Source organism: Notamacropus eugenii, chromosome 3 (genome assembly GCF_028372415.1).
Source record: "Notamacropus eugenii isolate mMacEug1 chromosome 3, mMacEug1.pri_v2, whole genome shotgun sequence".
NCBI lineage: Eukaryota > Metazoa > Chordata > Mammalia > Diprotodontia > Macropodidae > Notamacropus > Notamacropus eugenii.
Window position 1 is genome coordinate 110,494,523 of NC_092874.1, and position 14,668 is coordinate 110,509,190.

The following is a 14,668-nucleotide window of genomic DNA, read 5'->3' on the forward strand; positions in this document are numbered from 1 at the left end:
ACATTTTTGTAGCCCTTTGGGCATAGTTCCAAACTGCTCTCCAGAATGGTTGGATCACAACTCCACCAACAATGAATTAGTGTTCCAACTTTCCCACATCTCCAACATTTATCATCTTCCTGTTTTGTCATGTTAGCCAATCTGATAGGTGTGATGTGGTACCTCAGAGTTGTTTTGATTTGCATTTCTCTAATCAGTGATGATTTAGAGCATTTTTTCATATGACTATAGATAGCTTTAATTTCTTCCTCTGAAAACTACCTGTTCATATTCTTGTATGGGGAATGACTTGTATTCTTGTAAATTTAACTCGGTTCTCTAAATATTTTAGAAATGAGGTCTTTATCACAGACACTAGTTGTAAAAATTCTTTCCCAGTTTTCTGCTTCTTGCCTAATCTTGGTTGCATTGGGTTTGTTTGTACAAAAACCTTTAAATTTAATGTACTCAAAATTATCCATTTTGCATTTTATAATGTTCTCTATCTCTTATTTGGTCATAAATTTCTTCACTCTCTATAAATCTGACAAATACACTACTCCTTGCTTCCTTAATTTGTTTATAGTATCGGTTTTTATACCTAGATCATATATCCATTTGGACTTTATTCTTGGATATGGTGTCAGGCAGTGCTAGCTTTCTTAAAGCCCTGCAGACAAGTTAATGGTGGAGGCAGGGAACATTTATCACCAAGATAAAGGTGTGATATTTCACACACATACAAAAAATTGCTATGTGCCAGATACTGTGCTAAGCAATTAAAAATTTTTTTTCATTTTATACTCACAGCAACCTTGAGAGATAAATCTTATTATTATCCCCATTTCACAGTTGAGGAAACTGAGGCAGACAGGGACTAAGTGGCTTGTCTAGGCTCCCCCAGGTAGCAAGTGTCGGAGGACAGATTTGAACTCTGGTCTTCCTGTCTCCAGGTCCAGCACTCTACCCAATGTGCCACCTAACAGATTAATCTTGGGAGAAAAGTATTTTTATGGAAGACACTTGCAATAGTCTCTTGATATCCTTAGCCTGAAATCCTTATAACATCATGATGACCTAACATGGCCCCAAGAAGAGATGAGAAAATGTAACAATCTTTTGTTGAAGAGGAAGGAGACTTGTGGGTATCAAATGTTGTGGATGTTGTCACAGTTGACGTGTTGGTGTTCATTCTCTCCTTAAATCTTGCTTTGTTGCCAAGTGATTGAATTTAGGAAGTCCACAATTTTAATCTTGCCTCCTGAGGCGCTTCATAGGTATGTGACTAAGCAAATCATTTAATCTCTTAGTTTTAGTTTTCTCACCTGTAAAATATCCATAATAAGATCAGATGAGAGAACATTTGTAAACACTTTGCAAACCCTAAAGTGATATATAGGTGCTAGCTATTTTTCTGGGTAAGTAGTGAAATGAGTTTAGAACTAAATGTGATGTGAAAACAATGTTATTTTGGAGAAGAAAATGGCAAGTGGAGAAGAATATGGCAAACCACTCTAGTAGCTTTGCCAAGAAAACCCTGTGGACAGTGTTGTCATGCTATCCCAAAAGAGTGGGACATGGTTGAAGAACTCTACAACAATAACAAAAGACAAAAGGCATAAACAAAAACTCTTGAAAAGAAAACCATCCAACACTACCAACAGCCAACCCTAATGCAAACCTTTTCTTTCCTTCCACTTTCTTTCCTTTCAGTTCCTTGCATTCAGCTGTTTCTAGAAAACTCTGATGATTGATTCAGTCCCAAACTTGATTTTCCTTTACATTTTGGACTCCACATTTCTTTTCCTGGGAGGGGCTTTTCCTTAAACTGATGCTCTGATCCCCAAGATATGTTGGGTGTCTGTAGGGAACCCACTGGGGGAGGCCCCTCTGGTCCCTAAGTGTGTCCCCTTCACTGATGACCAAGTGTCTCTCTGCTCCAGCCCATCCTCCATCCTGCTGTCAAAATAATTTTCGTTAAGCCTAGATCTCACCATGTTATTGACTCTGGTGCCTTTCTATTGCCTTTAGGATAAAATATCAACTCCTCTGTTTAGCTCTTAAAGACATTTACAGCACTGTATACAGTAACAGCCACAGTATGTGAGGACTGATCTTGGTAGACTTAGCCTTTCTCAATTCCAAAGGACTCATGATGCAAAATGCCATCCACATCCACAGAAAGAACTATGGAATCTGAATGTAGAGTGAAGCAGACTCTTCTCTTTTATGTTTTGCTTTTTCTTTCTCATGGTTTCTCCCATTTGTTATAATTCTTCTGTACAACATGACTAATGTGAAAATATGTTTAATAGGAATGTATACGTAGAGCCTATATCAGATTGCAAGCCATCTTGGGGAGAGAGGGGGTAGGGAGGGAGAGAAAATTTAAAACTTATGGATATGAATGTTGAAAACTAAAAATAAATTAACTCAAAAAAGAAACATTTACAAACTGGCTCCAACCTGTCCTTCCAGTCCCATGGAACATTATGCTCTGTACTTTTCATCTAGCCAAATGGATCTCTCTGTTTCTTACATATGACACTTCATTTTCAGTGACTGTGTATTTGCCCTTGGCTATCACTCATGTCTGGAATGGAGTCCAGCCTTGCTTCTAGCTCATGAAAGTCTTCCTTCAAGATGGGAAAGGAAATAAGCATTTATACAGTACCTACTGTGGGCTAAGGACTTACTAGGTGCTTTACAAATATTGACTCATTTAATCCTAACAAAAACCTTGTGAGGTAGGTGCTGTTATTATCTCTATTTTATAGTTAGGGAAACTGAGGGCAGCAAAGGTTAAGTCACTTGCCCAAGTCTGAGGCCATATTTGAATGCAGGTCTTCCTGACTCGAGGCCCAACATGGTAGCACCTCACTGCCTTAAGATGCAGCCCAAACAGCATGAAACCTTTCTTCCCTCTCTTGCTTATGTGGCAGGTGTTATAGTCACCTGGGGACTGTCTCTAACTTGCAGGTCCATGGTGCTGATTAAGGTCTCGATCTGCTGGGCTGACCCTGTGACAGTCTGTTCTATGCATGGCCTTATTCAGAGAGAGAGACTATTCATGTGGGGGCTGGGAAGGACAAACCGGTAGCTTACTGTGTGCTAAGTGCTTCATGTTTGATCCTTTTAAGATGCTTTGATTTTATTATTTGATTCTTTGCATTTATTATGTCATTTAATCTACAACAACCCTGGAAGATAGGTGCTATTATTATCCTCATTTTACAGATGAGGAAACTGAGGCCAACAGAGGTTAAATGACTTGCCCAGGGTGATGTGCCTAGTCAAATGGATGAGACAAGCCTTGAACTCAGGTGTTCTGACTCCATGCCAGGTACTACCTAGCACTGCTCCATGGTAGAGTCCTTTATCCACCATGTCCCTTATTATGCAACCCACCACTCATCTATATTCTCTTTTGTTGACCTTTTTTTTCTACATTTGTCTGGCAATGTCCTCCCTATGTCCATGTCCTCTAACATCTTCCAGGTGCCAGTTGCACCCAGACATCCTGACTTGACCTTTCCCAGGAAAAGTAAACTTTCCAAGTATCAAATTCCCCAGACCTTATCCTGTGTAAGGTCCTCACCTCCTTTCACTACCCATCTTTCCTGGCTCAAACGTACATTTGTCAATGGAAACCCCTCCCACCCTCAAAGTAGGACCTTTTTCTTTTACCCCCTCCTTTTCAATCTTTCCCCTCCCCTCACCCACTTTCTATAAGTTCCTCTCTTTGAGACCACAACCATCACCTTCCCCTTATGGGTAGCTCTTGATTTGATTTTGGTACACCATTCACTCCTCTCTGTCCTACTACTGCCCTCCCATCTTTTCTATACCCTTGTGTATTGTAATATAGTCTTGAAAAGAAGCATTCACTTGTAGGCAGAGTGTGGCCAGGTTCTGTGTATAATAACCACTCCCGCCTGTTACCTCTAGCAGATTTCCACCTTCACCTCTATCTCCTAGTGTACATGTAGAAAGAGAACTCTTATTGGTCTCTCAATTGTCAGTCCTGCTCTTACTTTACTCCCCTGAAGCATTTATTCACTGCCACATTTATGTTGATTGGGGGTGTTTGAAAAGCAAACTGTTCACATTTTCTTTCTAAAAATGTTTCAAACTCTTCTTTATTATTGAACATTTATTTTTTATCCTGTATGGTTAAGCTCACATTTGCAGGATAGGTCACCCTGGGCTTCATCCTCAACTCCACTGCTCTTCAGAACACATTATTCTATCCCTCCTCCATTTTCTAGCAGGTCTGGAATAGTCTTGCATTATTCAAATGTCCTTTCCTTTGTATTTGAAGGTCTTTCCCTCTATAGCTTGCAGAACTTGTTTCGGAATTGAATTGTTAAACTTAATCATTATGTGTCTTGGAATTTGAAGCCCTGTGTTTTTTTTTCTTCTAGAGACAATATGTTAATTTTTTTCAAATGGAATTTCATTTTCTATATTTAGAAGTTCTGGGCAGTCCTTTTCTATTTTTCTATTTCACTGTGGTATCAAGGTTGTTTTGTCCTACAGTGTCTTTCTGCAAGACCTAGGATACTTAGATTGTCTCTGTACATCCCATCTTCAAGTTCAATATGTTTTGCTTACATAGTGAGCATATTTTCCTTTAACATTATTGCTTTTTGCCTCTCTTCTTCTAGGTTGTCCTTCGGTTCTGTGTATTTACATTTCCAATATATTGTTCATTCCTTGGTTTCTTTGTTGTGGCTTGCCATTATAGATTCAAGTTTTTCTATTCTGCCCATAATTTCTGCTGTGCAAATCAATTCTGTGCACATCAGTTCTGCTCTCACAATTCTCATTTCTCTTTAAAACCATCATGAAACAGCACATTGCAGTTCCATATGCTCCTTAAATTCCACAAGATTTTTTCATTAAGGGTTCAATCATTTTCCTTTATTTTACAGTATTTAGTCATAGGTGTCTGAATTTGTTTACTAGATCTGGAGGACATATTTCCTCCTGTGGTTACTGTTTTTTCCTATTGATTCATCTATTTATGTTCAAAATCTTTGAATTTTCTTTTTTACTGAAATCTTTCTTTTTACTGGTACTTTGTCTTTTTTTCCCTGCTTACTTTTCTTATCATTCATTTCCTGACTCCTTCCCCTCTCATTGTGGTTTCCTTGGGGGCCTGATCTCAAGGCGTCTCAGTTTCCTCCCATGATGGGCATTTCACAGTTCACCAGCCTAGGTCTCTGCCCCCAGTGATTTTTTTTTTTTTTTTGGTGGTCAGAGCTAGCCCCAGCTGAATGCTATGCTCTTTCCTCCAGGCTTGGTGGAGTGCACTGCCACACTTCCTGTACCCTTACCCGCACCTTCACCTCCACCCCCCATGACAGTGTTCTATCCTGGTGACCAGCACTCTCCCTTTTTCCTCAATTATCTGGACTGGGACTGGCAGAGCCTGTTTTTCCCAAGCACCAAAGCTTCCAGGTTTATGCTGCTAAAGAAATTGGCTGTCAAGGCCTGTGAAAACTTCTGCAGCCTGGAGCCAGAGTCTCTATGGCCCTGGAAAGAGGGAGGGGCAAATAGAGCCCTGGGGTGTGTTTTGATGTAAGCCTGTGTCATGTCCTTTGGTCTGCTAGTGCAGCCTCACTGCTAATAGCATATAGTTTCTGTTTTGGAAAGGTTTGAAAGGACCTCTGTCATCCTTGCTTTATGAAGCTCAAGCAAGTAGGTGAAGGTGCTTTGTAAACAGTAAAGCTGTAATGCTTGTTTTGGACTCTCCCTCTCCTGATGTGAAGGGGTATCTCTCACTTCTGTCTGGCTTATCTGTCTACACCCAGGTGAAACTCTCTGATGTCACTCCCTAGAAAGGTGGCCATCTCCTTGTTCATTTCACTAATTTGGCTCATCTGCTACTCCCTAGGTAGCATCCTGGGAATACCAGTTTATTGAACTGGCTTCAGAGGGTAGATGTTTATCCTGCTTTAACCCTGATTTTCACAAAGTATCAAATAAAATTTACATGAATATTTTGCATAGTAAGATACCCAAGCCCATGACTTATCAAGAAATTCCCTCTCTTTCCTAGTAATCCTATACTTTCCCACCCTCCTTTCCCCACTCTGGGATCCATATGATTCTGTACTGGGGTAAAAAACTAAACAACTCCATCTGTTTCGCTAGAGTTAAAAAAAAATACCTTACCTCTCCTTTTAGGGCATTATCCCTCCCCAGGGACCTCCCTGTTTTATCCAATGACCTAAAAGTACTGCTGGATTAAAGACTGGGGGTTAGATTCCAACTTCACTACTAATTTGCTATACATTCTTAGGCAAATTATGTAACTTCTTGGTGTTTTATTTTCCTCATCTCTAAATTGGAAGAGAAAACCCCTGGCTGATTTACCTGGTAGAGCTACAGTGGGTAACAAAAGTAATAATGGATATGAAAGCTTAAAAACCATAAAATGAATGACAGAATATTATTACAATGTCTTGCACATTTAGGGCTAACAATGTAAAGTGGCACATTTTTCCAGGGGATGGGGGCTCGGTCTTCTTCTTCAATATGATTGGCTAGTGGACATTTTCTTTCTGGGAAAAGTTTTTTTTAGATGGAGGGTGGGGAGTTAGGGTAGGGGAGAAAGTAGAGAGAGGATTGTATACTGTGAAGTTAGGATGAAAAGATATTTTAAAATAAAATTGTTATTTATATCTTTTCGTTTTATATTGATTGGGTTTCCCCATGTATACCTCCTGCCTCCCAGAGATTTATCCCATATGACAAAGAATATTATTGAAGAAAAAAGAGAGAGAGAAGAAGAAGAAAATAATCTTTAAAACTGATCAGGAACAACATCTGAAAATATATTCAGGGTTCTAAACCTTTTAATCTCCTACCTCTGCAAAGATATGGGAGAGGAGATATCTTTTCATATCTTTTCCTCAGATCCAGGACATAGTAGGCACTTAACACATTCTTTGTAGCTTGGTAAAGTAGAGTGAATGAAAAAATATTTATAAACACTTACTGTCCTACATTCTGGGAGTTCAAATAAAAATTTGTTCACTCCTACTGGAAGAGTGGCAAGTAGGTGGTGCTATGGTTAGAGTGCCAGGCTTGGAGTCAGAAGACTCCTAAGTTCAAATGTGGTCTCAGACACATACTAGCTATGTGATCCCAGGCAGGTCACTTAACCTTGTTTGTCTCAGTTTCCCCATCTGTGAAATGATCTGGAGAAGGAAATGGCAAACCACTCCAATATCTTTGCCAAGAAAACCTCAAATGGGGTCAGGAAGAGTTGGACACGACTGAAAATGACCCAACTGTAACAAACTGAAGAGTGGGCAAATCCTCTGACTCTTGTCTTATAGAGGTTGTCCTGTTTGGTTGTCACCTTAGTCTAAATGTTTGAGTAAATCCAATTTTCCTTTTTTTCTTTACAATCAACGATGTAAATAATAAATTTTCCAACCTAAAGGAACTGATTAGTGTACTAGTTGGAGACAACATATCTAGATGAGAGGTGACCAAGGAAGGGAGTTTTGGTCTGGGGAGGCATAGGGATGGTGAATTGATCCATGGTGCATCCAACTGGTGTGTTTTTTCCAGAAGCATGGGTAATATTGGTTGAATGTATCCATAATAGGAAGTGAAAAGAGGAAGGTAGTGTGCTGCATGATGACTGGCATATGGTAAGATGGTCTGGCTGGGATGTGAAGCGTGGTTTGTTATGGAGATAGCTAGATAAAGAAAGAGACAGCTAGGTGGTGTGGTAGACAAAGCACTGGGCTTGGAGTCAGGAAGACTTATCTTTCTGAGTTCAAATCTGACCTCGACACTAGCTGTGTGACCCTGGGCAAATCCTGTTTGCCTCAATTTTCTCCTCTGTAAAAGGAACAGGAGAAGGAAATGGTAAACCTTTCCAGCATCTCTGCCAAGAAAACCCCAAATGGGGTCACAAAGAGTCTGATGCGACTGAAAATGACTGAACGACAACAGAGAGAAAGCGAAATGAATTGATATTAGCTCAGTCACCAATCAGTACAGCTCAACTGCAGGGCAAGAGCTCCAGAACTCAGTGCATTAGTTTTTAAGTCCCAGAATCTAGGTGCAGGTTTTCTGGAGGTCTGGGAGGTACTGTTTCTGGTTGGGGAGCACCAGGATGGTAGTTGCAATGCAGCTAGAAGATGGCTTGGGTAAATGACCAGGTGGGAATGTCAGTCTAGTTATTATTCTTTTAAAACAATGTCCAGCCTGTGGGAAAGAGTCTGCTAGACCTTCCTTGGCTAGTGAACCCAAGTAGCCAGGATCATAGGACTCACTGTACTCAGCCTTGTCTTTGACATCACTAGTCTGTTAGGTACTTAAAAAGATTTTTTTTTAATTTTCAAAATTTTTTTATTTCTTGGTGGTGGTGAAGGATAGTATGGCACCATGATTTTTACTGTTATAGGGAATTCCCTCTATCAGTACAGATCAGCAACTGTGTCAGTAATTTATTCTCTTGGAGAGTTGCCTAGGATCCTAAAAAGTAAATGACTCACCCAGGATCACTTCAGCCTGGTTCTTCCTGATTCACAGGTCCATGCTCTAACCACCTGCCTTGCCAAACATTTTAAAAAATAAGTTTTATTGATGTCTTTTATTTTTATATGTAAATCATTTATTAAAATGCCTTCTTCCACCTTATATTAAAACCTCCCTTGTAATAAAAATACTTAAGTAAAAATACCTAATATAATGACTGTGACTTCATAGTAAAATATTCTGCTTTAATAGTCCTCTACTTTCCTACTGACAAGAGAGAGGTACGACTGGCAATGAATCATACAAAAATGATGGTAAAATCCGAACTGAAGCTTTTTTTGGATCCCTTATTTCCTCCATAGACCTTGTAGTGGAAAGAGGGGCAACCTTTGATTTTGGGCCCCTTGGAAGATGGCAACCAAACAGACTGAGCCTGTTGCCACTATTGGCCTTGAAGACCTGAGCCCTGAGTCCTCAGAGTCACAGAAAGGTAAGAGATTTTAAAATATAGCAGGCCCTCTATTACCCTTTTAGAGGAGTGAGCAAATCCTCCAACTTGTCCCACCAGAGGCTGCCCTCCTCGGTTGGCATTTTAAGTTACATGTTTGCTTAAAGCTAGCCTTGCCTTTCTTCCTCAGAGCCAAAAACCTTCACGGTAGAAGAGGCTGTGGAGACCATTGGGTTTGGACGGTTTCACATAGCACTGTTCCTAATCATGGGCAGCACAGGGGTAAGTGTTCTCTTGTTATCAAATTCTTTAGACAGAGAACTATTGTCCTGAACACAGGAAATAAGCAATTGACTTTCTATCATCCACAGCAAGAATGATCTCTAGGGCTAAATAATGTTTTTTAATTCTGTTGATTTTTTTTTTTTTTTTTGGATAGAATTCCCTTGTAAATCCATCTGGCCCTGGAGATTGATTTTTTTTTTAAAGAGATATTTTCCTATGTATAATTGAGTGGGGAAATATCTCATGTTCTTGGAATTAGCAGTACTTCAAAACCAAATATGCCACACCATAAAAGGTCATCTAGCCTAGATTACATATCCTAATTTCTCAATGAGTTTCTTTCCTGCTTCCCACTGCAAGTGTGTCCTGGAAAGGGACAGTGTCAGTCCTGAGTGTCTGATGATGGTAGTGCAAAGTCAGCTTCTTTATTTAACTAACTAGTTAATACTTTTCCTGGGCCAGGGAAATATTGTTTTTATTTTAAAGTCTTCTGTTTCTTGCCATGCTAGAGTAATTAAGAGTATTTAATTGAGACTAAGAATATTACTTCTAGGCACCTGGGTTATTCAGTGGATAGAGTACCCAGCCTGGAGTCAGAAAGACTTCTCTTTGTCAGTTCAAATCCAGCCTCAACACACTTACCTGCTGTGTTGACTCTAGGCAAGTCACTTACTCTTATTTGCTTCAGTTTTCTCATTTGTAAAATGAGCTGGAGAAGGAAATGGCAAACCATTCTAGTATCTTTACCAAGAAAACCACAAATGGGGTTGCAAAGAGTCATACACAACTGAAAAACAACCAAACTACAAAAACATGACTTAAGTAGATCAAGAGATAGTGTCTCCAGGCCACAGCTTCCCCACCCCTGATAAATTTTTCAAGAAGTTAAATGAGTTACAGGAGGAAATAAACAATAAAACTACATTAGTGGGGGATCTCAACTTTCTCCTCTCAGAAATAGATAATTCTAACAAAAAAAGAGAGAAGTTAGGAAGGTGACTAGAATTTTAGAAAAGTTAGATATGATAGACCTCTGAAGAAAACTGAACGGAAATAGAAAAGATTATACCTTTACCTCCACAGTACATGGCACTTATACAAAGATTGACCATGTATTAGGGCATAAAAACCTCACAACCAAATGCAGAAAAGCAGAAATACTAAATACATCCTTTTCAGATCCCAACGCAATTAAAATGTATTCAATAAGGAGCAGTGGAAAAATAGATTAAAAATTAATTAGAAGCTAAATAATTTAATGCTAATGAATAAGTGGGTCAAAGAACAAACCATAGAAACAATCAACTTCATCAAAGAGAATAACAATGAGACAGATGCCAAAATTTAGGGGATGCTGCCAAAGTAGTACATAGGGGAACTTTTATATCTCTAAATGGTTATATCAGTAAAATAGAGAAGAGCAAATCAATGAATTGGTCATGCAACTAAAAAAACTAGAAAAGGAATGACTTAAAAATCCCCAATTAAACACCAAATTGGAAATCCTGAAAATTATTTAAAAAATGAAAGAAAAACAATCAACTAACTAATAACACTAGGAGCTGGTTTTATGAAAAAAAAAATAAAATAGCTAACCCACTAGTTAATTTGATTTTTAAACAGGAAAGAAGAAAGCCTAATTACCAGTATCAAACATGAAAGGGATGAATTCACCACCAAAGAATAGTAATTCAAAGCAATTATTAGGAGCAATTTTGCCCAATTGTATGCCAGCAAATGACAATCTAAGTGAAGTAGATGAATATTTATAAAAATATAAACTGCCCAGACTGACAGAAGAGGAAATAGAATATTTAAATAATCCCATCTTAGAAAAAAGAAATTGAACAAACCATCAATGACCTCCCTAAGAAAAAAATCACTTGGGTCAAATAGATTCACAAGTGAATTCTATGAAAGATTTATGCTTATAGCAATGATCAGTACAGGGTATTTTATTAACAAATGAAGGAGGAAAGGAGATAGACTTGGAGAGAAGCTGTGGCATACTGGGTACTCAGACTTAGTGTTCTTTTCCTCTCCTTCTAAAGGTGGCTGAGGCCATGGAAATCATGTTGATCGCTGTGGTGTCTCCTGTTATCCGCTGTGAATGGCATCTGGAGAACTGGCAAGTGGCTTTGGTGACCACAGTAAGTAGTGGCTCTCCATGCTATCAATGTAGACAATGTAGGTGCCTTACCCTAGCTATGAGCCCCCAGACTGAGAATTCTACGACTTGGTCATTTATTAGCAATTCTTACAAACCAAATTTCTAATAATTTCTATCTAATTTATTCAATAAATTTGCTTATTTATTTTATACACTTAGTCTGAGAGAATTTTTAATGGATCCCTAAACCTCCATAACCTCTCCCCTTCAACAGGCCTTCATGATCTATTACAATTCCAGTTTAACCACTTGTTTGTCGTAAATGATACCATAGGCTGGCTGTAGTCTGATGAAACCTGTGCCTTGTACACAGTAGGCACTGGATAAATGTTTTTGAATGAATGAACAAAGCTATGTAATGTGTTTCTGAATACTTCGAGGGAGATTTTGAGTATGTAGTTCATCCCATCTTATTTAAGTATGAGTCTTCTCTGTACTTGGTGCCCTGTCTTCTTCCTGGTTTTATTTTTTTGTTTTTTTGCTTTGCCCCAGTCACTGTTCATTCTAGATCCTTGGGAATCCCTCTGATTTTGACCTTGTGATGGTAAATCTATTGGCTACATGAGCAACTTTTTCAGAAGTTGCAGGCCAAAGTCCATTAGCAACTGATCATCTGTCCATTCCTCATTCTTCCCAATGTCCCTAATTCTAACGTCCTGTGACTATAAGATTTTGTTTTCTATTCAAGTTGCTGCATTGTTCTACAATATACTGTCACTTTAGACTTTCTAACTGACCCAGATTTCTAGATATGTCCCACTTCTAAATGCAGATAAAGGTAACCTATCTAGAAAGGTATAGATGTAGGCGAGCATAATTGGTATTCAAGTACTATCAGTAATATCAGTCAAGTTCCTTACCTTGCAAGTTCCGATCACAATGTTTGTATAAAGTCACAGTTAGGCCAAGGGTTCTTAAGAGGGGTGTATGGACTTCTTCATCTATAGATAGATTTCAGGGGGTGCATGAATTTGGATGAGAAATATCTTTATTTCAATATAGCTGGTTTCTTCCATGTATTTTACTTTGTGCATTTAAAGACATGATTCTGAGACAGAGTCTGTAGGTTTCACTAGCTTGCCTGGGGGATCCATGATACAAAAAAAGAGACTGGGTTATACTGTTCATAAGCAAAGGTATCTTTTCATTTGTACTTGTTTTTAAAAATTACTCTTAATAATAATCTGTGCTGATATTTAAAATTTACTAAAGTTTATCTAATATATTTGCTATTTATATGAGAAACGCATGGTAGTCTGGGTGAGCAAGCACCCTGCTGCTACATTTTGGCAGCATACTTTAAGTTGCAGTAAGAAAGAGTCACAAAAATCCACTAACATCTTATGCTCTAAAATAGCAAACCAAGTTACAAGAAATTCACTTTGCGATACTCCCTTTTTCACCTCACCCTTCTATTTAAGGAAGATGGGTAAATGCTTAAGGTGATAAATGGGACATCTTAGGTTGTGGTTTAAATAATATTTTCTCTCACCTCCATAGATGGTGTTTTTTGGCTACATGATATTCAGCATCCTTTTTGGTCTCTTAGCTGACAGATATGGTCGCTGGAAGGTATGTTAAGCCCGGGCATCTAATGTGAAGTTTCTTGTTTCCATTATCTTTTAAAAAAAAAACTTAAGGATTTTATTTTCAGTTCCAATTCTTCTCTTCCCCCCTCTATCCCTCATCCACTGAGAAGGCAAGAAAAACAAAACCCATTACAAATGGGTAGTCATGCAAAACAAATTTGCACATTAGCTATGTCCATTAAAGAAAAGGCAAGAAAGAGAAAGAGAAGGAAATATACTTCCGTCTGCACTCTGAGTCCACAGTTCTTTATCTGGAGGTGTTTCATTATGAGTCTTTTGGAGTTGTGGTTGGCCATTGTATTGATCAGTTATTAAGCTTTTCAAAGTTTTTACCTTTACAATATTTCTGTTACTGTAGATATCATTTTGGTTCTGCTAACTTTACTTTGCATCAGTTCATACAAGTTTTCAAGGTTTTTCTGAAACCATCTCCTTTATTGTTTTGTATAGCACAATAGTATTACATCACTTTCATATGCCATAACTTTTTCAGTCATATCACAATCAATGGGCATCCCTTCAGTTTCCAATTCTTTGCCACCGCCAAAAAGAACTGCTATAAATGTATTTGTATATACGGGTCCTTTTCCTCTTTCTTGATCTTTTTGGGGAATAGATCTTGCAGCAATATTGCTGGGTCAAAGGCTGTACATTTTTAATAGCTTTTGGGGCATAGTTCCTAATTGCTTTCCGGAACAGTTGAATTGATCCACAACACTACCAACAAAACATTAGTATGACTATTTCCCCACATCCCTACAGCATTTGTGATTTTTTTTTTTGTCATCTCAGCCAGTCTGATGAGTATGAGGTGATACCTCAGAGTTGGTTTAATTTGTTTTTTTAAAAAAGATATTATATCTTTTTTCTCCCCAAATTGTAAAAGCAATTTTAAACATTTTTTTAAGTTTTGAGTTCCAAATTCTTTCCCTTCTTCTCTCCCCTCCTCCTGAGACAGTAAGCAATCTGATATAGGTTATATGTGTGTAGTATATATGTGAAAGAAAAAGAAAGTGAGAAATAGTTTGCTTCAGTCCATATTCAGATAACATCACTTCTTTGTTTGGAGGCACAGAGCATGTTCCATCATGAATGCTTTGGAATTGTCATGGATCATTGTGTTGCTGAGAACCAGTCCTCCTTAGCGTGGCAGTGGACCTGAATACAGGGGGAGACAGATTTTTTTCATTGAAAAAAACAATTAATAGGAAACAAGTTTAGGTAATCTGATTTCTAATTGGAGGAGAGATGATGGATTTTCCAAATTGGGAAGGAAGAAGAGTGAGTTTTTGGTTGAATTGAGAGGAAGAAGGGTTTCCTTTCCCAAAATTCAGAGATACTGATTAATTGTATAGATCTGCATTTTACAAAACTTGCTTTTACTATCTATTTTTTCCCATGAATGATTTGCAGGGAAAAACAATGGAGGAGAGTACATCTGGAAGCACAAGATGGATTCCCATGTCCATGAGATGGAATACAGTTGGTTCTCGCAATTCTAAAAACAAACCAACTCCATTTTGCAACTGACCTTCACTCTATTTCTTCATCTGAAGGGTCCTTTATCTCTGAACATGGTTCTCCTTAGTATCCCTCGTTCCCCCTCCCTAACCCCGCATATTGTGGTCCAAGCTTAAGACTGATTAAGTCTGACCAACCTTCTTCTCTTCTTTTTTTTTAAGCTCCTGGAAG

The 14,668-nt window shown here is 38.4% G+C and overlaps 1 protein-coding gene across 1 annotated transcript in view; it reads left to right on the forward strand.

The window, feature by feature from the left end:
* Window positions 1-6,943: 6,943 nt before the first annotated feature.
* The window catches only part of SVOPL (SVOP like), a 69,875-nt gene continuing 62,150 nt past the window's right edge, over window positions 6,944-14,668 (forward strand). Inside the window, exons 1-4 of the mRNA XM_072652609.1 lie at window positions 6,944-8,974; window positions 9,123-9,214; window positions 11,269-11,367; window positions 12,888-12,959. Coding sequence (XP_072508710.1) covers window positions 8,896-8,974; window positions 9,123-9,214; window positions 11,269-11,367; window positions 12,888-12,959 — 342 coding nt within the window. The 5' untranslated portion in view covers window positions 6,944-8,895. The remainder of the gene's footprint in view (window positions 8,975-9,122; window positions 9,215-11,268; window positions 11,368-12,887; window positions 12,960-14,668) is intronic.